Below are 23328 nucleotides of genomic sequence, written 5' to 3' on the forward strand. Positions count from 1 at the left end.
CTCCGGGTATTCGCCTCTTTCATTAAAAAGCTGAACCTCGGCCTCCGGGAAACCCCGGAAGAGGCGGGTCTTTGGGTCGTCTGAGCGGAAGTAGCGCCATTCGTCTTCTGAGCCTTATACGCCCGGATGCCCAAAGTGAGCCCCCGAGCCCGGGCCGGGGCCCGGTCGCCTCGCGGAGCCCCGGATGTTGGGGAGGCCAGCGGGAGCATGGAGTCGGGGGCAGCGGCCCTCAGCCTGCGAACCGGTGAGGGGTGGAGGGTGGGGTCGGCGGTGGGAAGAGGCGCGGGGTGGCGGGCGCCGGCCTGGCTCCCGGAGCGCCAGATCTAGGGCTTCCGAGCCGGCAGTAACGGTAAGACCGAGGTTTTCTAAAAGCTCAACAATGGAGTGTCGCCCAACGTCAAGGGAAGTCGGGAGTGGGAGAGAGTGTTTCCTGAAATAGGACGTCCTGAGCAGCTTATTTAACACCAGACGAGGGTTTTCAGCAAGGAGAAAATGCATGTGCCAAAGCACCAGGTTGGGAAAGGGCACGGGTTGCTTGGGAAGAATAGGAGGATTAGTATTAAACAAGTCGCAGTCATTTATTGACTTTCATATTCAGGCACAGTTTTAAGCTCCTTGCTCTTTAAAAAAAGGCAGTTAAAAAAAAAAAAAAAAGACAGCGGAACCGATGTGGCTTGAGCAGGTGAGTGCTGGCCTCCCACCTGGGAGGTCCCAGGTTCAATCCCCAGCATCTCAAAAAAAAAAAAAAAAAAAATCCACGTTGATTATTACATTAAAAAGCAGTAAAGGGGGAGGCGTTGGGAATATGGGAATCCTTTTTTTTTCTTCTAAGTACTGGGGGCCCGGTATGTGGGATCTTGTATGTGAGAAGCCCACACTCAACAACTGGGCCACATCGGTCCCTCCCCTATATATATATATGTTTATGTTTTCCCCACACACAACCAAATGGCTCCCTCTTTGTTTGCTCCTTGTTTGGGCTCTTTGTCTTGTCTCCTCTTTTTTTTTTTGGCTCATTGTCTCCTCTTTTTTTTGTTAAAGATTGATTTTATTCTTCCCCACCCCCTCCTCGTTTGCACTTGCTTTGTCTGTTGGTCTTCCTTGTTTCTTGATTTTTTTTTTTTTTAAGATTTATTTATTTCTCTCCCTTCCACCCCCCACCCTGGTTGTCTGTTCTTTGTGTCTATTTGCTGTGTCTTGTTTCTTTGTCCGCTTCTGTTGTTGTCAGCGGCACGGGAATCTGTCTCTCTTTGTTGCATCATCTTGTGTCAGCTTTCTGTGTGGGTGGCGCCATTCTTATGCAGGCTGCACTTTCTTTAGCGCAGGGCGACTCCCCTTAACAGGGCTCACTCCTTGCATGTTGGGCTTCCCTATGTGGGGCACACCCCTGCGTGGCACGGCACTCCTTGTGCGCATCAGCACTGCGTGTGGGTCAGCTCCACACGGGTCAAGGAGGCCCGGGGTTTGAACCGCTGACCTCCAATGTGGTAGATGGACGCCCTAACCACTGGGCCAAGTCCACTTCCCCCTTGTTTCTTTAAGAGGCACCAGAAACTGAACCAGGGATCTCCCATATGGGAGGGACGCTCCCAATTGCTTGAGCCACCACAGTTTCCTTTTGGGTCTCCCATTCCCCTTGTGTCTCTTGTTGCATCATCCTGCGGCATCAGCTTTCTGTGCCTGCCTGTCATTCCAGCTCACTGTCCTGCTTGTCCTCTTTAGGAGGCATCGGGAACCTCTGCTCCCTGCTTTGTTTGGTCTCTCGTTGTTTTTCTTCTTGTGTCTCCTGTTGTGGCAGCTTGCCATGCCTGCCCTTTGCGCTGGCTTGTTGTCTTTTTTTAGGAGGCAGCAGAAACCAAACCAGGCACCTCCCGTGTGGGAAGTAGGCACTCAACTCTTGAGCCACATCTCTTCCCTCCCCTGTATTTTTGATGTAACATTTATGTAATCTAAATAATCTAAAATTATTTAATGTAATCTAAAATAATCAAAAGTTATTTAAAAATTTTTAAAAAGGCAGTAAAACACTGAATTGCACTTTTTTTAAAAGGGGGAATTTTAAAGCATTGAGTTATATCTTGATTTTTTTTTTAAAAGGCAGAGGTTATGGATGGAGAGAAAGCTGGGAGTGGTTGCAGTTTTTTTTAAATAGGGCACAAGGAAGGTCTCATTGCAAAAGTGACATTTGAGCAAATGCTTGAAGATGAGGGAGCGATCACTGCATGTATCTTAGGGGGTGTTCCAAGTGGAACATCAGGTGCAAAGGATCTGAGGCAGGAGTATACCTTCCTGCTCAGGAATTGCTAGGAGGCCAGTTGCCTGGAGAGGAATGAGAAGGAGATAAGTAGGAGAGATTAGAAATATCACAGGTCCCAGGTCATATGGGGGTGTTCAGGCCATTGTAAGGCCTATGGCATTTCCTCTGAGCAAGATGGAAGCCATTGGGGAGTTTTGAATATGGGGGCATGATCTGAGCCACGGTGAGAGTGCCAAGTTTAGATTTGCATTTTAGATGTGTCTCAGGCTGAAGTGGGGAGCAAAGGTTTAAGAGGGGAGAGATTTAAGATGTTGGGCGACTAATTAGGAGGCTAGGGTACTGACTGGGCAAGGGATGCTAAGAGAATGAACAGGAAATTGACAATGGTAACTGAGTGAGGAAACCTGTAAGGGAGTCATTTAAAAGAGTGAAGAATAGGAGACTATGGCTCTTCTTGGTCCACCTCCAGTGTTATGCATGTAAGGCCTTAGCAAGAAATGAGGCCCCAGGCAGCCAGAACAGTTGGGGAGTTAGGTGTCAGTGTAGTACCACTACAGCTGTGCTGTCTAAGATTTGTAGAGGATGTTGGGGATATTAGAAGGAATCAGTTACCTCAGGAATGGGGATGGAAAAACTATTGCAGCAGTGGGAGATGCTTAGCTGAGTCGTGTCTCTTTGACCTCCACCCCCTCCCTGCTTCCACAGACACATCCAATATGTCATTTGAGGAGCTGTTGGAATTGCAGAGCCAAGTGGGGAATAAGACGGACAAACATTTGGTAGCTGGAAACAGCACTAGGAAGCAGGGTTCTAAAGCACCTGTCCAAAATGCATGTGTTGCAGATAGGCACAGGTGAGGAGCAAGGCCTGCCCCAGGAGTTGGAGGATACCTGGGACCTCGAGCTGATAATATGCTTTCTTGGGTGACAAGTGGGGAGCCTTTGACCAAGAGTGGAGTCTGCTTGACCTATCCTTTAATTTCTCTCTAGGCCTCTGGAAATGTCAGCCAAGGTCCGGGTGCCATATTTGCGTCAGGTTATTCCCATCAGTAAGAAGGTGAGGAAGGAGGCAGGAAGCACTTTCTCAGTGAAAGGAGACTGAACAGTCCGTGTTTCATGTTCCCTCTGTTCTTTCCAAAGGTGGCCCGGGACCCCCGCTTTGATGATCTCTCAGGGGAATATAATCCTGAGGTGTTTGACAAAACATATCAATTCCTGAATGACATCCGAGCCAAAGAGAAAGAGGTGTGCAGCCCGAGACTGGGTCATGGGGGTTTTTGGAGGGGAACCAGGGCACAGTTTTAGAGTGGGCTGGAGAGAACAGGGTACACAGTGTGTGGGCAGATTTACCTCTCCCTGATTTTGGTTCTTATATTCAAATCCTGGCTCATCAACTTACTATCTGTGTGACCATCAGTCAGTTATGCATTTTCTCTCAGCCTCAGTTTTCTAGTCATAAGAAGGGATAACAATAATAACTCATTTCACAGTGCTACTGAGTTAATACACACGAACCCCTTAGAATAGTGCTTGGCACAGAATTTCAGCTGGCATTTAAAGAATGCTAACTAATGCTAACTATTGTGATACTTGTTTTGAATGTAAAGATTTTGAAAAAACAGTTGAAGAAGCACCGGTCAGGGGAGGAACATGAGAAACTGCAGCAGCTGCTTCAGCGAATGGTGAGTGAGTAATAATTGCAGGTGGGTGAGGATAGTGTTTCAGGGTAGGAGGTGATTCACAAAGGTGATTTATAGTCTCCCATTCACCCATCTCATCTTGCCTCATCAGGAACAGCAAGAAATGGCACAGCTGGAACGAAAGCAGCAGCAGGAGCTGCGCCTGGCCCTGAAGCAGAAGCGGCGGGCTCAGGCCCAGCAGGGCCATCGGCCGTATTTCCTGAAGAAATGTGAGTGGGACACATCTATCACTGGCTGATTACAGGGGCAGGCAAGGGGTGGCCATGGTGGCAGAATACTGCCTTGGGCTTATAGTGAGCTCCTTAAGAAAGGCATGGGCTGGATCCCATGGTAACTTGAAGGAACATAAAACGAGGAGAGGAGTTATTTGTAACCAGTCTCGTACCCCTACTTAGGTTATGGGCAGGATTATCACTTTTATCTCTGTATCATATGGAGGGAGCTCACAGTTGGTTGAAGTAAGACTGGAGTCATATAAACCTGCTTATACACACCAGCAAACTCCACTCATGTATCCTAACATTGTGGTTGGGAAAAGGGAAGGAGGGCAGCTTCCTTCTTTGCTCACCAAGTTTCTCCCTGTCCTCTAGCTGAGCAGCGCCAGTTGGCCCTCGCTGAGAAGTTCAAGGAGCTGAAACGCAGCAAGAAGCTGGAGAGTTTCTTGAGTCAAAAGAGGCGCCGAAATGCAAGCAAGGACAGGAGACATCTCCCTTTGGGTAAAGAGTAATAAGGAACTGTCCTCTGCTCTGCAACTGCCCTAGAAAGACATGGATCTGTGGGCCTTGAACTTGGCCTGTTCTCCTGGTTTTCTCCCATTCAAGGGCAAGGATTACAGCTGCCCTTTTGAACTAGGTTGGCTCAAAGTCTCTTGGACTTCTCATAGGTCTGGAAAAGAAGAGCAGCTCAGCCTCTTCCCATGCCCCACTGCCTCTGCTTAGATCTGTTTTATATCCTCATGTCCTCCTCACACCCTTGCCTTAAACTGTAGAAGACAAGGGGCCCATGAGTGACCTTGGCCCGGTAAAGGCCACAGAGTATGCTGATTCCCAGGGCTGGGACTTTATGCAGGATCCCCATCATAAGCATTCTTGTCACTCTTCTTTTTATGACTCCATCATTTAAAGTGTGAAACAGTCCCACAGAGGAAAACTCAACTTTGGTTTTAGAAGCAAGGGGAGATAGGAGGTGGGGAGAGAAAGCTTCTCCAATAATTTGTAACCACGCTGGGCCTCATACTGTCTGGGACTAGCATTCATACTTCCATGTGGCCTGGAAACTCCTCAAGCTGATAATTTAGTCTAAAGCAGTGCCTCCAGGTACCTGGTGAAAACAAACGTGATCCTCTCCTAAGGAGTGTACTTTGAACCCAGTCCTCAAGGAATTTCAGATAAAATGTCAGTAAAAACAAAGCACACAAGGGAAGAAACCACCGTGAATGAGAGTCATGAGGAACAACAGCCAATGGACTGAGACGAGTGTTGAAATTATAAAATACAAACTATAAGACATTTTATTTAGGTTTAAAGAAAAAGTATGACTAACGAAGATCAAAAATGATCAAACTGAGTTGAAAAAAGTAAAACTTGTAAAAATGAAAAATACAGTATTTGAAATTAAAAACTTCATGGTTAAATAGATTAGACATATCTACAGGAAGAAACTGGAAGTAGGTCTGAAGAAAATGGAGTATAGAGACGAGAGATGGAAACTAAGGAAAAGACGTTAAAAAATATGGAAGGTAGAGAGCAAGTTTGACATATTTAATTAGGGTTCCAGAAGGAGAGAATATTTCAGAAAGGCTGAGAATTTTTGAGAATTGATGATATTTATATACCCTAAGAGTTAGGAAAACCCAGTTAATTCCAAACAGGATAGAGACAGAAAACCTAGGTAAATCGTAAGAAATTTCAAAACATTAGAAAGAACAAGATCTTAAAAGCAGTCATAAAGAATACAGTTAAAACCTAGAAAATCTATAGCTTGATGCTTCAGGGATGGGAGAAGGATGTTCTGATGATAGAATGGAAGCTACAGGTAGTTACTGGGATAGTTTGCCTTGCTGTAAGCAATCCCATGTTACAGGGTCCCCAGTGACACATATCAGTCTTCCTTTAAAACCAAAGAAATGGATTCTGGCTGATAAAAGCAGAAAAAGGCTATTGAACTGGGCTCACAGAACCACTAGGCTGGAGAGAAGCTCCACAGGCACTTTTGGGTGGGGGTGGGTGGGTGGGGCAGTGAGAGTCTGATCCTACCTCAACTGGAGTGTTGATGTGAAAATGCCACTGCTGACACCAGAATGCAGTTTTTACTTGCCCTTCTGCTTTGCTCTAGGTTGAGAAGTTTGAGGCAGAATCATCTGATTAGCTAATCCTTGGTCACGTAAGGGGGGAGAGTGGGGAAGCAAGCGTCTGGTGGGAGGTAGACTCTTGTCCATCTGGATTTGTGGTAGAGCGTTTCCTAAGCATGGGAAGGGGGTTCAGGTGGTGGGTCGTTAGAAAACATGATATATATCCACTATAAGGCTGCTTTGGCCACCCCAAACTGCTACTTTTCCCCCTCAACCAGGACCCAAATTGGTGTTGGAAAGCTCTAAGCTTCAGCTGTATTTTTTTTTTTTTAAAGATAAAATTCACATACAATTCATCCATTTAAAGAGTACAGTTTACTGGTTCCTAGTATATTCAGAGTTGTGCAACCATCACCACTAATTTAGAACATTTTCATCACCCTACCAAAGAAAACTTCCTTTTAGCAATCAAGCCCTAGGCAATCACTAATCTGTTTTCTGTCTCTATATATTTGCCTATTTTAAACATTTCATACAAATGAAATCAATACATGTTCTTCTGTGTGCTTTTTAAACTTTGATTACTTAGTCCTGACAAGCCAAGGTCCCAGGGTACCAAACTTCTGTCACCAGGACCATCTTAGAAATGGAGCCAAGTGTCTGCCCTCCAGGCAGGGAAAGTTCTGAGGTTAGAGAAAGGCTCCGGTCCTTTAAAGCCCTGTTGAAAGAAGGGAGGGCCAGGCCTGAAGTCAGAACTGCTCTCCTGGAGCAGGTCTTCAAGGCCAGAGTCGGGTTGGGGTGAGACTTGTGATGAAGAGACTGGCTGACACCAGGGAGCCATGCTGCAAGTAGGAAATGCAGGGTTTCAGGTCCCAGACTGGTGTATTCTTCCCTTAAGAACTGCTTGAGACTCATGCATTGCAGATGGAGCAGAGAGGTGTGCAGGGGAGACTGATGGCTCGGGTGACCGAGTGGGATGAATGAGTGCAGAGCGTATAGCCTGGTGGCTGACACTCAGCCCATGCAGGAGCCTGTGTGGGTAGAAGCAGCACAGTGAGTGGTGGTGGAAGAAAATGGTATCCTCTGCCTCTACACACGTATTGCCTGCTGGCCTGGCTACTAGAGTCAGTGGTAGGCTCCTCTGAAGGGAAAAGAAAAGACAGAGGATGAGAGCCCAGCGCAGGGCACAAAGTTTCAGCACCTGGGAGCTGCTCAAAAATAAGGGCAAGGCCTGGGGCAATAAAAGAAATAGGCCATGATAGGCCATGATCTCTGGTACAAAGGTGAAGAGGCCCCTTGACTGCAGCCACTCCAGTGTGTCTTGGGGCTCACAGCAGCCTGCTTGGGCTCTGCATGGTGCCTGCTGGGAGAGCCACCAACAGCGCCACACTGTGGAGCCACCCAACTGCAAAACAAGCCTGGCCCCCTTTAACATCTGCTTTGCTACCTTGTGGGCACCCTGGCTCTCCCACCCCAGGTTTCGTGCAGATTCTCTTCCAAATCTCCATCCTGTAGTCCTGGCTGGCACCTCCACTCTGGCCTTTATGCCATCCCTCACCACCAGACTCTTCCTCCCTCCTTCCCCCTTCCTTCCTCTGCAGCCTACAAGAATGCCTGGGCCATCTGTCCTTCCCTCCTCCCCGTAAGGCCCCTGCCAAGATGAAGGGCCCCGCCCTTGGCATGGTCCCCTAGCCAGCCCTGCCCAATGGCAGCAGCACAGGGCAGCCTGCCCCCCACAGGGGCACATGCTCACCCAGGGGGCTAGTTGGGAATAGGGGTTTGGGGACTGTGCGGTTCCTTCTAGGTCTGCTTCCAACCTGGATGCTACACTGCCAGGATGGGACACTCACACAAGCCCTGGTGTGCTTGCAGCAGCTGCACGTCTTCTCCCACCTTCACCAGATCAGCCGTGAGAAGGCGAGCACTGCCCTCACTGCAGGGAGTGGTGGCCAAATAGGGACTCGCATTGGCAAAGCCTTCACCATGTCAGATGCTCCCACACCTGCTACTCTTCAAAGCCCCAGAGTGACGCTGGTCCTCTTCTACAAACAGGAAAATGAAGCCCTGCTTGGACAGCTGCCCAAGTCCAGCAAGGTGCCGAGGCAGGCGCGGAGCATGGGTCTGCAGCCTGCCAGGTCAAAGAGCTGCTGATGACATGCCCTCTGGAGGGCCTGGGCTCATCCCTCTCCACTTACACTCCCTGCCTGGAGAGGGGGTTGCAAAGTCACACCTGACTCCGCCTCTGTCCGCATCCTACCATCCTGCTAACAAGAGACCGCCTCCAAGCCACACGGCTCCCTCTCCCCTTCCAGCCAGGAAAACCACCCCTGCTCACCCATCAGATCTCTGGCAATCACCAAAACGCACGCAGGCCACACAGTCAAACTCCTGCATTTTATTTCTGTAGAAAGCCCCTGTCCTACCTCCCCCTGACCCTCCTCCAGGGCTACCGGAAGGTAGAGAAGCTCTGGGTACTGGTGCCTGAAGCATAGGGCACACCCCGAGAGCGAATCTGCAAGGTGTGGAAGGTGAGGGGGGGGTTGGGGCCCGAGGAGCCTGGGTTCAGGGACTCGGTGTGAGGCTCCATCGCAGTCACGGCCACTGCGTAGGACAGCATCTGGGGCCGGTCGTCGTGGCGTCTCACTGTGCCCTTGCCCAGGAGGTGCAGGACGCAGGAGAGGACGTCTGTACTGCTGCAGGCAGACCCCCTACCAAGGCTGCTGACCAAACCCCTGGGAGGACACGGGCCCTTCTGCCAAGCCTCCAGCACCTGGGGTGGGAGAGGAGCAGGGAAGCCACAGGTTGGGGGACACCCGGCTTAGCTGCCTGTAGCTCCTCCCCCACCCCACAAGCCGCCAGGGCGGGAAGCCCCAGGTACACGAGGCACCCCCAAACCTCCACTCCTCACGTACCCGAGGCTCCACAGTGAACCAGTTACTTCCACCGTGAACGCCCTCCTGCGGCTGTCTCCCCGCTCAGCCCGCTTACCCACCGTGGCCACCCTCCACCTACCAGGCAGACAAGCTGGTCGACGTGCAGCCCCTCATCCCCGTGGGCCTTGAGGATTCGGACAATGAGGCAGTTCAGGAGGTTCCGTCTCTTCTCCAAGCTCCGGCCCTCCTCATCCTCGGCTTTTAGGTAGGTCTGCGGGGGGATGAGCCACACGTTGCCCCTCCTCGGCCTGGGCTCTTCACTGCCATCGTGAATCTTGAGCACCCCTGAAATAAGCGTTGGTCACTCTGGGTGGGGGGGCCCCCGAGGAGCCTGGCCCCAGCTCAGAGCAGAGGCCTCTCTGGCCCCAGGTGCATTCCTACCTCCTGGCACATCCTTTTGCTCATGAAGGTCCAGGGGGCCTCTTGAAGAGGTGAGAGGCCCGACTGCCTGATGCAGCACGTCTGGAGAGAGCCCCGAGAGCTCCAGCAGGTGCTCCACAGACACGGCCTGGGGAGGAGGAAACATTCAGAGCCACCCCAAGGGTGGGAGGGGGGGAAGGGAGGAGTGAAAGGGAGTCAGGCTTAGGGAAGAAAGGTGAAGAGCAAGGAGGAGGGCCCGGGGCACCTGCAGCTCATTGAACTTCAGCAGCAGCCACATCTGCACGGTGGACACGTGCAGGGTCTGGTCCCCGAACTGCAGCTCGGCCCGGCCCAGCCACGTCCACTGCAGCCGTCTCTGCGGGCCTCGCTCGAGGGCTGGGTGGCTCTGACCTAGAGCAGGACCAGGGGGCAGGGGGGGCAGAGAAGAGGGGAAAGGCAGGGGTGAGGGGCTGGGCAAGGGACCCCGTTAGTCAAGCTTTGCTCCTGTGCGTCTCTGCAGGAAGCAGGCCTGGGCTTTTACAGACAGAGCGGTTCCTGGCCTGAGCCCCCAGACCCCAGCCTCCCTGGCAGGCCAGGGCTGTCCTGTGCCTCTCCTGTGCCTACCCTGTGCCACACAGGCTCTGATCAGTGCCTTCAGGGAGTTCCCCAGGGTTTTAGGGAGACAAAGCCACGAAAGGAGGAATGACTGGGGCTCTCATCAGACTGGAATATCTTGGAGGAAGAAATGGTGCCTCCCCCATTTGTCTGAAGCCCTGAGGCGGGGTCAGAGTCTCTACTCCCTCCTCTGTTGGGCCCCCACTGGGGAGCCTGGGATTCCAGGTGTCAGGCCAGGAGCCAGACGCCTGCCATGGGATGAAAAGCCCTTCTGGGGGCCTTGGTGCCTCCTGTCCCACCACCCACAAAGAGATTCCTGGGTATGATTTTAGGGACAGACGAGGTACCAGTCTGGGGATCTGGTGCCTGATCCTCCCTGCCCACTACCCCTTGCCCTTTTTTCTCAAACCTACCTCCTTTCCCTCTTTGCCTGAGGATTCTTATCCCCAAAGACCATCTCTTCACACATCAGAGCGCCCAGTCCCAGGCCCTCCCCTTGTATCCGCCCCTTCCCCAGCCCCCAGGCCCCGCTGGGCTCCTCACTCTTGTTGTAGAAGTTCGAGTATCGGTTTATGGTGCCCCTCAGGTAGGCGGGCAAGCAGGTCCTGGGGTTCAGCGTGTGGCAGGTGGAAGCAATGGGCCAGCAGTGCGGTGACAGGACCAGCACAGACACTTCTGGCATCGCCCCTTCGTAGTAGAGGTCCTCATTCTCCTCCTCCTCCTCCTCCACCACCTCTGCTGCCCCAACTTCCTCCTCTTTCTCTCTCTCCTGCTCCTTGCCACTGGCCTCAGGACCCACCTGAAGGAACACAGGGTTCCCCAAAGCCCGTGGGCCTCCTCTCTCCCAGCCCCCTCTTCTATTTGCCAAACCCTTCCCTGGCTGCTACCTGCATTTTCTTCTCTGTATCCTCCAGCTTCAGGAGTTCCTGATCGAGCCGCTGGAGCTGGTAGATGTGGAACCGGCGCTGCAGCTCCTCGGAGGTGTTCAGGCTCTGCAGCATCTGCTGGGGGAGGCGGTTGGGGAAGCAGGGACCGATCTGCTCCAGCACGGCCCCCTCCAGCCAGCTCGAGCCGACACCCAGGAGACGGTCCGCCATGTACTGCCTGCAGCACACAGCCCAGGCCGAGCCTCAGTGTGGCACCTGGCACGGGCCCGGGGTGACCCTGGTCATCTTGCCTGCCCTACCTCCCACTCCCTAGGTCCACACTCACTGGTAGTAATGCTCAAAGGTGGTGGCTATCTCCAGGCCAGAGAAAACCAGGACGGTTTCCAGGCATCGCTGCAGCTGTGCAAGCATCTCCATCCCCCGGGCTCCGCCGATCCGGCTGCCCTGGATCCGCTGGTCAATGTGCCGGGCGAACTGCTCACTCACCTGGGCATTGGGAAGGGCACAGAAGACCAGGAATGAGCGAGTGGAGCAGGCACATAGGAGCGGTGAGGAGGGGCTGGGGGGTACAGCTTCATAAATTGGTCAACGTTGGTAGAAAACTAGTCTATAGTAAGTTATTGGGAAGTGGTCATGGCTCAAGCAGATGGGTGCCTGCCTACCACATGGGAGGTCCCGGGCTCGGTTCCCGGTGCCTCCTAAAGAAGACGAGCAAGATGGTGAGCTGATGCGATGGGCTGGCATGGTGAACTGAGCTGACGCTATAAGGTGTCACAATGAAGAGACACAACAAGGAAACACAATGAGAGATACAACAAGCAGGGAGCGGAGATGCTTCAAGCAAATGGGCGCCTCCCTCCCACGTGGAAGGTACCGTATTTGGTTCCCAGTACCTCCTAAAAAGAAGATGAGCATATAAAGAACAGACACAGAGAGCAGACAGTGAACGCAAACAATGGGGGGTGGGGGAGGCGAGAAATAAATAAATAAAATAAATCTTTAAAATAAAAGTCATTAACAGGGAAGCGGCTGTGGCTCAATCAGTTGGGCTCCCATCTATCATATGGGAGGCCCTGGGTTAGCGTGACGGGGCCGCCTTGTGAAGGCAGGCTCGCCTGCACACTGCGGAGAGCACCGGCCCACGGAGTGCTGCCCAGCCCACGGACTGCCACCCAGCCCACGGAGCGCCCGCCCAGCCCGCAGGCACCATGGAGATCTGACTCAGCAAGGTGACGCAGCAAAAAAGGGATATAAGCAAAAACAGAAGCGTGCACAGTGAATGGACACAGAGCAGACAGCAGGCAAGCCCCAAGCAGGGAGGGAAAATAAAAATAAATACAGACACAGAAGAATGCACAGCAAATGGACACAGGGGCAGAGAGCACACAAAAAACTACAAGGGGCGGGGTGGATAAAAAAAAAAGAAAGTGAAAAGACAGCCTACCCAATGGGAGAAAATATTTAAAAAAGTCATTAACAATGATGAAGTTTACTAATACAACTGTGAAAAATGTTCTTTCATACTATGCTAAAAATAAAATTCATACCGATAATGTAAAATGAGGAATAAGTTATATGCACAAAGAGGGCAATGTTGTGGTGTCACTGATAAAACCAGGACATCTGGAAGCAACTCAAGGTGCCACTGCTCCCTGCTCCCACTGCAGTGTACTTAACTGACCAGGTACATTTCACATTGTAGTTGCTTTGCTTAAGTGTGCCTCTTCTCCAGAAGGCCACGACCTCAGAGGAGAGGAGCTCTCTCTCCCTCGCTCACTCTTCTATGTCTGTGTTTACCACAGTGCCTGGCACCTTTCTAAGTGCTTATGAACTATTTGGTGAATGGATGGGAAAGTAAAGTAAATGATAGGACATCCAATAGATGGAGTTTATATGCCCAAATAAAAGTGAGGCCAGAGAGCCACGAGGAGAGAGCTTCTGTGGAAACAGTCCAAATAGAGGAGGGGAGAACACTGCAGCTCCTTGTGAGGCCACCAGGCTAGATGGTGCATACAAACAGGTCAGAGCAAACCAAAACATACCAGGAGGGTGCCCTGTGGGTCACTGATTTTTTTTCTTCTATTTTTCAAACTTTTTCATAAAATGTCTGTGCCTAAACACATGCTCATTGCCGAATGGTGATGGGAGGATGGGGCACCCTGAGGAGGTGGGAAGGGGGATTTGTGGGGAGAGGCGCGGCGGTGAGGCGCGGGCAAGGCTTACGTGGGCAGCTTTGAGAAAGGGGAGCTTCAGCAAGGCGCCGGCACAACCGTTCTGCAGCGCCAGCAAGAAGCCTGCCCGGGGCCCAAACAGCTCGGAGCTTGACTTCTGCAGGTTATCAAAGTGCTCACAATAGCGTGGCACCAAGTCGTCGTCCTGCCAGGATGAGGTCAAGAAATTGTTCACCTGCAGGGCAGAGGCAGGAGTGTGAAGAGGCGACCCCCTGCCGCCGTGCCGCGGCCGCCCGGCCCCTGCCCACGCCGCCCCTGCCCACCTGCTCCTCCACCGCCGCCTGCCAACAGCGAGTCAGGTTTCTCGTGATGCTGCTGGGAAGGCCCCGGGTAGCCAAGGAGCTCCAGTCGTGAGTTCTGCTCCTGCCCTCTGTGGAAACAGAGAAAGGGGCAGCGGTGAGGAGGGGGCAGCCCCTCAGCTTCTGGGTCCCTTCCCAGGGTGAGCCTGGGTGCTGCCACCTCGAATGACACTCCTGGATGGGGGAGGCAGACACCTGGAAGACAAACAGGCCACACCCTCAGGGAGGGAGAGGGGTGAGGATGGACAGAAGCCTGTAGCGCATGAGTGGGACACAGGGAAATGCTTCCTGCCCGGCTCCCCAGAACTCACTGGGCCACTGGGTGGCCACGGCAGGAGGGGGCGCCTCCTGGGGCTCGACATGAACCAGCAGGTGGGTGAGGCGGCGCACCCGCGAGGAGAAAGCAGCTGCACGGCTCTGGAGGTTGTGGGCGGCTTCCCGACACTCCAGGTACTGGTCCAGCAGCCAGCCCAGGGGGCTGGTGCCATCCTCATCTAGAGGTGGAGAAAGACAAAGAGTCAGAGCATGTTTCCAGGAGAGTAAAGAAAGAGCTACTGATAGAATGTTCTGGGGCGAGGGGCTGCAGGTCCCCCCCCCTAATCCTATGGTGTCAGCTGGCACTCAGGAGACATGGCAGCAGTCCCTGGGCTGTGAGAAGAGGGATACTGGGAGATGGGTGCAGGAGCCAAGAGGGCCAGGAGGGAAGCAGCTGTGGCTCAAGTGACTGGGTCCCCGTCTACCATATGGGAGGCCCTGGGTTCAGTTCCCACAGGCCCCTGTGGAACGCTGGGCTGCAAGATAACACAACGAAGAGAGACAAGCAGACACTGAAGAATGCGCAGGAAATAGACACAGAGAGCAAGAGCAAGCGGCAAGGGGGGGGAGGGCGAATAAATAAATAAAATAAATCTTTAAAAAGAAAAAAAAAAAAAGGGCCAGCAGCGTGACCCAGGAGGTTCCAGATACACAAGGAGTAGGCCGGTGGGACCAAGCAAGGGGAAGTGGAAGGGGCCGGAGTGGCCGGTTACCGGGGCAGGTGATGTTCTGCACCAGGGGGCTGACCAGGGCCTCCCAGCAGGTCTTGCCCAGCGCTCGGGCGGCCTCATCGTCCGGGAGGAAGCGATTCGCAAAATTCTGCTCCTGGCGCAGGGCCCCGTTGAGTCTGGGTTTGGCAGCGGGGATGACTAAGTTAAGTCCCACCCTGCCCACTAGAGAAATCCCTTCTTTTTCCTTTCTCCCTCTCTCAGGCATCCCCTACCCAGACCTCGCAACACGCTGGCCCCTGCCCAGAGCACTGTAACTCGACATCTCCTGCTCGTGGCTCCCCCAGCCCGCCCTCCCCACATCTGCCATCACAGCCTCCCTTTCTCCCAGACACAGGCACGCAGTGTCCCCGCACACCGAGAACTGAGGTGCAGCAGGCTCCTGCGGTCCTCTGCTATATCCTGGCTCCAGGCCTGTGCCCGGACCATGTAGAAGAGGCGCGTGTGGCGGCACAGCTGCTCCCGGAACACCGGCCAGAACGTGGGCCTGGGGCCCAGGACCTCCAAGCCCCGAATGCGCGTGTCAATGCCGCCCTGCAGCGTGCACAGGATGGGCTGGGGTCGGCCACCCCCTCAGGCCTCACCCCCGGGGCTGCCTGAGACCCAGGCTGCAGCTCTGGCCCAAGATGTGGACGGCTGCCGGTGTCACCACGGGGCCCACACTCCCACCTCCCTGGCCCCACCTGCTGGCAGCGCTTGATGCGGATCTGGATGATGGGCCAGAAGTGACTCAGGTTCTCCAGGAGGACCACCCGGCTGGCCGAGGGCATCACGTTGACCTGGGAGCGGGACAGAGAGGGCTGTCACCTTCCCAGCGGGGAGTGGGAGCGCTGAGAGCACGCAAGTCCGTGCCAATCCCATCGCTGTGTTCCCTCCCCCAGCCCTGGGACGTGGCCCCCTCCCCCCCATGGTGTCCTAACTCCACCCTCACAGCCCAGGACCTGATGCCCTCTCACAGGCACAGGGACAGAGAACGCCACCTTCCAGGCAGGTGGGCGCCTCGGCGCACAGGGGATGCGGTGCTGTGAGGGGTAGCCTAACAAACAGCACAAGGGTCCCTACCGCGTTGAGTTCCGTGGTAAGAGAGCTGACACTGTCACCCCCAAACACCACCAGCCTGGCTGGCATGTAGCTCGAATCCTCGCTGGCCACCAGCAGAGTCAGCTGCCTGGGAGCAGGAAGGAAGAACCCGTTGGAACCTGCCAGGTCCTTGCAGATGGAGCCAAGGAGACCCTGGCCACTTTTGGGGGGGGGGGGTCCTCCCAGGGCTAACACTAGGAAGTTGAGAGAAAGCACAGGCGCGGGGCTGCACGGGTACGTGGGGCGTGCCACCTGACGAGGACGCCCTGGCGCATGTGCAGCGTGATGGCGTGTGAGCCGGTGCTGCCGTTGGACTCCCAGTAGGTCTTGGGATTGCGGTCCATCAGCTTGCTGGCCCGGTGAGGGTTGGAGGACACCTCCACCTTCTCCCAGCACTTGTCCTCCTTCACGTCCACACTGGAGCCTACGGGCAAGCGAAAGGGGCGGAGGTCTCAGCCTCGCAGGGTGTGGGAGAGAAGGAAACAGATGCAGGCGGGGGGACACGGAGTAATGGGGGACAGGCACGGACCCTGGCAGAGATGCCTGAGGAACACGTCAAAGAAGGGGATATTGATGGGCCGGTGGGTCCGTCTGTGGTCTTCGATCTGGCCCAGCGCCATCTGTAGCAGGACAGCAGAGAGCAGCACAGAAACAGGGAAGAAGAGGTCAAGCAGCCAGGGCCAGATGGGGGAGAGAGGCAGAGCGGGGGACTCCTCTGCAGGTTCCCTCCCTTCAGGAACACGGGCCTGACCCCACCTCTGCTTCGGGTTTCCTGCGCTCCCCCAGCCCTCCCCTTCCGCCTGACCTGGATGCAGCCTCCCAGGACGTTGGTGGTGAGCTTCCGGTAGAGATGGGCGTGCTTCTCGCATTTGGACACCAGGTCCCGCAGCTCCTGAGCCATCTCCAGCTTCCCCAGGTGCTTTTCCAGGGCCTTGGAGATGGCCTCTCGGGCTCCCAGCTGGTTGAGCACCACTGCGTAGTCCCTGCTCACCGAGACCAGGTGGTGCAGGAAGAAGATCAGTTCCTGAAGCACCTGGGATGGGGACAGCGACGGTGGGTAAAGGCAGGGCCCACAAGGGCACTTCACTTCTGTTTACCACATGCACGCTGGGTGCTCAGGATACCGCAGTGAACAAGTCAGAGGGAGGAAGTAAGACGGGCGGGGAGACACGAGAGCCAGGTGGACATAGGGAACCAAAGACAAAGGGAAATGGAACAAGCCAAGGGGTGCCCTGCACCCAGGGGCCAGGGCTGCTGCTGCTGGCAGGTACAGAGCACCCTGATTCTTTCTACCCATACCCAGCTGTCCCAAGATCCAGCTGTGGGGTTGGGTTTTGAGATGCCCAGGCCCCAAGCACAGATAGCTTGAAGGCAGGGAGGGAGGCAGAGAGGGGCTGGGTTTGTGTACGGCACCCAGTGTGCCCGTCTCAGAAACTAAAACCTGGGTCACAGCCAAAGGTGCGTACTGCAGATACCCACTGCCACCAGGACCGTTGTTCTCTGTCCCCAAGACCTTTATGTAGCTTTTGCCTCCTCTGTCCCCCTTTCTTCCACAGGCCCAGCCAAAAATGCACCACTGAAGCTCTCAGTGTACACACACACAGGTATATGCATGTACACATACACACATGTACACATGTGTGTGTATATATACATAGATATATAAAGTCTTTAGGTATGTTCATATTTGCATAAAGAAATACAAAAAGGATACATAAATTAACAGAAGTGGTTACTGATCAGGGGTGTGTGGGGGGCATTGGGAGAACAGGGATTGGGATGAGAATGAGAATTCTCAACATATACTTTGTTATATCTTTTTTTTAAAAGATACTTAAACCACATAAAAGTTACCTTAAAAAAATAAGGTTCCCATATACCCCACTCCCCCCCCACTCCTCCCACATCAACAACTTCTTTCATTAGTATGGTATGTTACATTGTTTTGATTTGTGAACGGTATTACCTATTATTTTTTTTATTCCATTTTAAAGACAAAGCCCAAACCAAGGGCACAAAGGCTCCATCCTGCCCCCCAGAGCCGTGCCCAGAGTTGTGTGCCTCGCCAACTGCTGCCCTTGTGTCCTCTCCCTCCCAGCATCTCCTGAGGGGTACCTCGCGGTCGGTGTTTGGGGACCGCAGGCAGACCATGCAGGCGTCCATGGCCTCATGCCAGGGGAGCAGCGGCGCCTCCGGGAAGTCCACCAGCCACATCAGGATTCTGGGTAGAGAAGGGTGGGAGTAGGACAGAGATGGGCAGCTAGCCTCAGCAGCCCCTTGGCCCGACTCCGCCTGACATCCCCCTCACCTTAGAGCGGTCAGGTGCAGGGCCCTGTTGGACGCCGGAGAGCTGAGGCTTTGCATTAGGATGAGGAAGGGCTGGGGCTGCTGCTGCAGCTGCGACAGGAGTGTCCTGACCTCGCTCCCCCGGGCCCCCTCCGTGAGGGCTCGCTCCAAATCCAGGAGGATTTTCCCAGCTGGACCATAACCCTCCACCAAATGCTGCAGGGGCGTGTTGGGCCCCTGAGTCTGGGGTTCTTTTAGGGAAGGGGGATGTCACAAAAGAGTTGGCCATTGTAGTAACGTGAAGTCTCAGAAAAGAACAGACAGATCCGTAATGCACATTCTTTTCTTTTTTCTAACTTGACCTAAAAATGTTTTGATTTTTTTTTTTCCCCTAGAAGTTATATTTGGAGGTATCATAACATCTCTTAAGGTAGTTATAAGGCAGTTTCAAACAAATTTTATATTTTATATTCTTAAAATAGGAAAATAACCTCCCATCTGTAAACAGCAGAACATTTCCTTATATTTAAAATCATGCAATGACTTGTTTTCCTCTATAATAGAAAAAGTTGAGTGGGGGAAGGGATAGAAAAAGTTGAGTGGGGTGGGGGTTCCCAAGGCTTCAAAACCTCCCACAAGTTTACATCATCCTTCATTTCTTAGAGGGAGCAGAATATCCTCCTCTCCACTTGTTGCTTGTTTCTAACTTCAGATTCTTTCTAAGGTGCCATCTCTCAGGCAGGATTATAAAACAGTCAGCACAGACATCTGCCCTGTACTTAATGCCTTCCTACGGCAGGTCTGCTCAGCGGCTGTGGCTCTCGGGCACCCACCTTCTGCTCTGGCTCCACCTTCTGATTCCTGAGGCTGGGCCCAGGTCGCCCATGGGAGGTCATCTTTCTGGGTTTCTAGAAGGGATGGGCAGGCCAGCTGCCCTGCCAGGGCCTTGGGCCCATACTTCCTGGTGACGCGGCAGCTGAGCAGGTCCCTGAGGGCGCTGATGTCGAGTCGGTGAGGCAGAGCTAGCAGCAGGTCCCGGGCCAACTCTCTGGGCACGGCCAGCTCAGCCAGGGTCTTGTCATCCAGAACCTGTTGACAAAGAGAAATTCTCGCTGCAGCAGCCCTGCTACCATAGGCTCCAACGTGCACAAGGTAAGGGTAGGGATCTCTGAACCTTTTGTGGCTGGCAGCTGGCTCCTCCCAAACGCTGCCCAACACCTCCAAACATTCCAGGGCCCTCTGTGGACCCCCAGCACTCCTCATCCTGAGCCTTCCAACTGCTCTATTACAGTCCAGCCCTTGCAGAGGAGTCCTCCAACCTCTGCGTATATCCAGGCCGGCTCTACCTCCCCATCCAGGTTCTCCTGGAGGATCTGGAGAACCTCCTGATGGTCGGGTCCGTTCAGCTTCTTGATGAAGAAGAGCAGCTCCCACCACTCAGCCTGGCTCAGGTGCTCGTGCTCCTCTCTGTCCTCATCCTCAGGCAGAACGTACGGCACGGCGTAGAGCTCTGTCATGGGCTTCCACCGCCACGAGGGCAGGGCTGTGGAAAAGGGCCGTGGGGCCCAGGGCTGTCACCGCCCACCCAGCAGGCCCCTGCTCCTCTGCTCAGAGCCGCCCCTGCTTCACGCTGGGCTCACCTAAACCCAGGGCTCCACGGGCCCCAGCCCCCTGGTGCTCATCGGCCTCCCCCTCCTCAATGTCCTCCTCAAAGCCCAGGATCTCCAGCATGTGCCAGTGCACCCAGTAGGTGTGGCCTGTCGACTCCCACAACACCTGGAGGACAGGAGGAAAAGAGGAGGAAAGGGGAAGGGAACGCTTACTTCAGGGGACCCTGGAGGGCCTGTGGGGCCTGAGATTGACTGGCTGTGGCCCAGTGATGAGGACATAGAGACTCAGAGTGACCCCCTGGCCAGGTTTGGAAAACCTCCAATTAGCAGAACACTGGCACATGGAGAACATGTACACGCGCCAAAGGCCTCTTATACTCGCACCCCTTCACTTCTTCCTGGCTTCAGCCACCCTGTACGCCTAACCCTCACCCTGTGGGGAGTCCGGTTATACCAGTTTCTTCCCTGGCTCACGGCATGGATCTTCTCGGTCCTTCAAAGGACCCTTCTCCTCGCTGAGTGGTCAACTGCTGACGCCCTTTTACTATCCCAACGCCCCTGCGTGGCCCCACCCAAATGAGACCTCCCCCAGAATCACCGCCACGTGCACTGGCCTGCACAGGGGGCACGCCGTTGTTGCTCTGCCGGAACTCGCCCTCGTCCCCGGTGCTGATCTCCTCGTAGTCATCCAGCATCCGCACCCGCATCCCCGGCTGCAGCACGTCCCGCACATACAAGGCGTAGGTATTGCCACTTGCGAACTCGGAGCGCGGGCGAAACCTCCTTGACCTCCTGAGGGAGGGCTGCGCCTGGGCGGGCGGGACCCCAGGGCCTGCATCTGCCAGCTGGGGCTGAAAGATGGAACAGGCTGCCCGGGCCACGCCCCCCGGCCTGCCTGAGGCCCGGCCCCAGCGCATGGCCTGCACCAGCTCCGAGATCAGGGCCCCCATGGCCATACTGAACTCCAGCTCCAGCCGACTCCTCTCCCCGCTCAGCTCCCCAGGAGAGGAGCTCTTGGGGGCTCCTGGTTCCACGGCACTGTCATTCAGCTGATCCAAGAGGGAGGTGGCATGCAAATAGCGCTTGACCAGGGAGAAGAGCAGCCTTCCTGGGACCTGCAGGATACAACCTGTGGCCTTCATCCACCTTGTCCCAGCTTTAGCCCCTCTCCCGTAACCATGCTCGGTACACAAGTACAAAGACCTTGTCCCCAGATCTTATTCACAGCTCGCCCCAACCCTGCCTTCCACCCACCCCGAGAGAATACCTGTGGCAGCTGAATGCCCTCAAAAGACATGGGGTGTTCAGAGAGTGTGGCCTGTGCAAACAGTGCCAGCAGAGCACAGCAGCTATCAAAATCCAGGTGTTTCTCAATGGCCTCTTGCTGGCTCAGCGACAGAAGGATCTCTGTGCGGCTCCCTGCAACCCACAGCCCAATCAGTACTGCTCCCTCACCTCGCCCTTCCCACCAATCTTTCCTAGTCCCTCTGCTCAGTCCAGCCCTTTGGACACCACACTTTAGCAATGTCATGATTTGCTTTGAAAGCCAGAATTTATTATCTTATTCTGCTATGTACATACTCTGCAATATTCTAGACTCCATCCTCTTCCTTTGCATAGAAAGTCAAGGTACTTGAGGATACCGTCTTGCCTCTTTCTGCACAGATGCCCCAGCCCCACACCCCCCTCCTTTTCTCCTTTTCACAGAATCTTTTACGTACTGATGAGATCAGAGGCTCCTGCCACCGTGTTGGGTGAGTCCCTGAGCTGACCCAGCCCCTCTCCTGCTTCCCCATCCTCCCCATGCCTCGTCTCACCAGCATCGTGGGAGGCCAGGGCTTGTATCATCCGGCTCGCGCTCCAACGAATCTGATAGTCAGGGCTACTCAACATGTGCACGAGCAAGTCCAGGACACTGGAGTCTCTGAATACCCCAGCCAGGGGCTCGATGCTGGCATAGGCGCTGAGCACATGGACGGTGTGAAGCAGAGGGGCAGGGGGGATGATGCCCACACACTCCTCCAGCTGCCGCAGGGCCCTCTGAATCAGGGCCTTCACATCAGCTTCCATCTCGCCCAGCACAGATTTGTCCAGGGCCCCAGCCTCCCCCACAGAGTCCCGGGAGGGCCCGATGACCTGGCCGTCCTCCCCCAACATCTTGTGGCAGTTGGCGTAGATCTCGTCGTTGGACATCCACAGCAGGATGTGCTCAGCCTTGCAGTCCACTTGGCTAGAGCCGCCTTCCCCCTCATCCCCGCGCCTGAGGATGAGCCAGCGGATCTGGTACTCCGGATGCCCATTGTGGCCCACCCGCTGGCGGATCAGCTCATCAGGATAGGCGTGCAAGCCAGGCCCCAGCGGCACCCTGAATTCCCTGTAGCGGAGTTCCCCCACCATCCTGGCACCTAGGGCACACAAGGGAAAGAGAACAGCTATCAGTTTTGGGCAGAGAGAGAGGGGAGGTCAGGAAACCAAGGACAGTTCAGGAGCTGGGGAAGCGAATGTGGCAACAGCCGTAGGGCCAGGTGGGGTAAAGCAGGGCCCAGGAATCGGGGGCTACAGTCTGGGTGGGACCAGGCCTGAGCAAGGGGCACTGGGGTGTTTACTCTGGGAGAACACAAAATTTGAGGGTTCAAAGGAGGGTCTCCAAGGCCCTGCAGCCTGAAGAGGGTAGGCTTGGAGCAGTGGGAGAGGGACAGTGGGGGAGTGGGGACAGGGCAGCTTTGGAGTCACAAGCGAATCCCAAGTCCCGGGGACAGGCAGCGGCACAGTCCAGGGAAGGTGTGCGCAGCCCAGTGGGGTGTGTTTTCTGGGGGATGGGCAGGGAGACCCTGAATATGTGTGGAATGGGGCGCTAGCTCTGAGGGTTGAAGCGGCACAGTGTGAGTCACAGACGCAAGAGACCAAGAGAATGGGGGGCAAAAAGAAGGGGTGCAAGGCCAGAGGGGCTGGGAGGAGGGGCTGGTGGGCTGGAGGAGCCTCTGACTGAAGAAGCTGGAGCAGTAAGGCCGGTGGGGGCGACGCGCGAGGCGCGGGACAGGGTACACCGGGGACCGGGAGGGCAGAGGGGCGCAAGGCTTGGTGGAGGGGACTGAGGCTAAGCGGGGTGCGCGGCCAGGTGGGGGGCGGGGCGCCGGCCAGCTCCACTCGGGAAGCCCGGGCCACTGTGGGGTGGGGGTGCGCGAGGGCGGGTGACCGCGAGGACAGGGGGCACGTGGGCGGGCGGGCGGAATTCCAGGGTAGGGCAGGGGGCCGCGGGGGGCTCTGGCCACCTCAGAAGTCCACGTCGGTCCTGGCGCGAGGCCTCTTCTTCGCAGAGCCAGGGCGGCGGCGCAGGAGACCGCGGCAGCGCTGGCGGCAGTCTGGGGCCGCCTGGACCCCCGAGGGGTCCAGGCGCCGTGGGGGAGGGGGCGTGCCCCGCGGGCAGGGGGCGTGGTGCGCGCCCCCGCGGCCCGGCCTGAGCCACCGTCACCGCGGGCGCGCTCGGGTCCGCGGCTGCCGCGCCGGGGCGGGTCCTGGCCGTGGCCCGCGGCGCCCCCAGCCCAGCTCCCCGCCCAGCTCCCGGGGCTTCGCCGCCTGCCCGGAGCCGCGGCCCATTTCCGCCGGGTCTAGCGGAAAATGAGGGGCCGTGGGAGGAGAGCGCCCGGGCGGGGCCGCCGGTGCCACCTAGGCGACGTACGGCGCCTCCTTCTCCCCGCGCCGCCCTTTCCTCTTCCTTTTTATCCTCCCTCCTGCCAC

At 55.3% G+C, this 23328-nt stretch overlaps 2 protein-coding genes across 4 annotated transcripts; one reads left to right on the forward strand and one right to left on the reverse strand.

Annotated features, from left to right (window-relative positions):
* The first annotated feature begins 77 nt into the window (after positions 1–77).
* On the forward strand, positions 78–6821 carry RRP36 (ribosomal RNA processing 36). Of its 3 annotated transcripts, none has more exons than XM_071218464.1 (7): positions 78–244; positions 2963–3110; positions 3247–3313; positions 3397–3501; positions 3864–3938; positions 4048–4165; positions 4547–6821. In XM_071218464.1, exons 1-7 carry the CDS (start codon positions 127–129, stop codon positions 4681–4683), a joined length of 768 nt encoding a protein of 255 aa, XP_071074565.1. In that variant the 5' UTR covers positions 78–126; the 3' UTR covers positions 4684–6821. The 3 variants fall into 3 exon arrangements, with proteins under 3 accessions (XP_071074565.1, XP_071074566.1, XP_071074567.1); XM_071218465.1 differs by lacking the exon at positions 78–244 and adding an exon at positions 262–349 and having other exon boundaries at positions 4547–5593; XM_071218466.1 differs by lacking the exon at positions 78–244 and adding an exon at positions 434–513 and having other exon boundaries at positions 4547–5593.
* A 1800-nt stretch (positions 6822–8621) lies between these two features.
* CUL7 (cullin 7) lies at positions 8622–23322 on the reverse strand. Its single transcript, XM_071218460.1, has 27 exons — positions 23095–23322; positions 22863–22941; positions 21408–21995; positions 20858–21009; positions 20205–20705; positions 19621–19756; positions 19327–19523; positions 18814–19069; positions 18003–18231; positions 17810–17915; positions 16500–16727; positions 16224–16314; positions 15947–16118; positions 15677–15782; positions 15298–15393; positions 14973–15148; positions 14600–14733; positions 13883–14065; positions 13536–13642; positions 13265–13447; positions 11367–11527; positions 11042–11258; positions 10698–10953; positions 9805–9950; positions 9561–9687; positions 9259–9464; positions 8622–9016 (listed from the first exon to the last, which is right to left on the reverse strand). Exons 3-27 carry the CDS (start codon positions 21985–21987, stop codon positions 8693–8695), a joined length of 5070 nt encoding a protein of 1689 aa, XP_071074561.1. The 5' UTR covers positions 21988–21995; positions 22863–22941; positions 23095–23322; the 3' UTR covers positions 8622–8692.
* Positions 23323–23328: the final 6 nt, after the last annotated feature.

Source organism: Dasypus novemcinctus, chromosome 11 (assembly GCF_030445035.2).
Source record: "Dasypus novemcinctus isolate mDasNov1 chromosome 11, mDasNov1.1.hap2, whole genome shotgun sequence".
Taxonomy (NCBI): domain Eukaryota; kingdom Metazoa; phylum Chordata; class Mammalia; order Cingulata; family Dasypodidae; genus Dasypus; species Dasypus novemcinctus.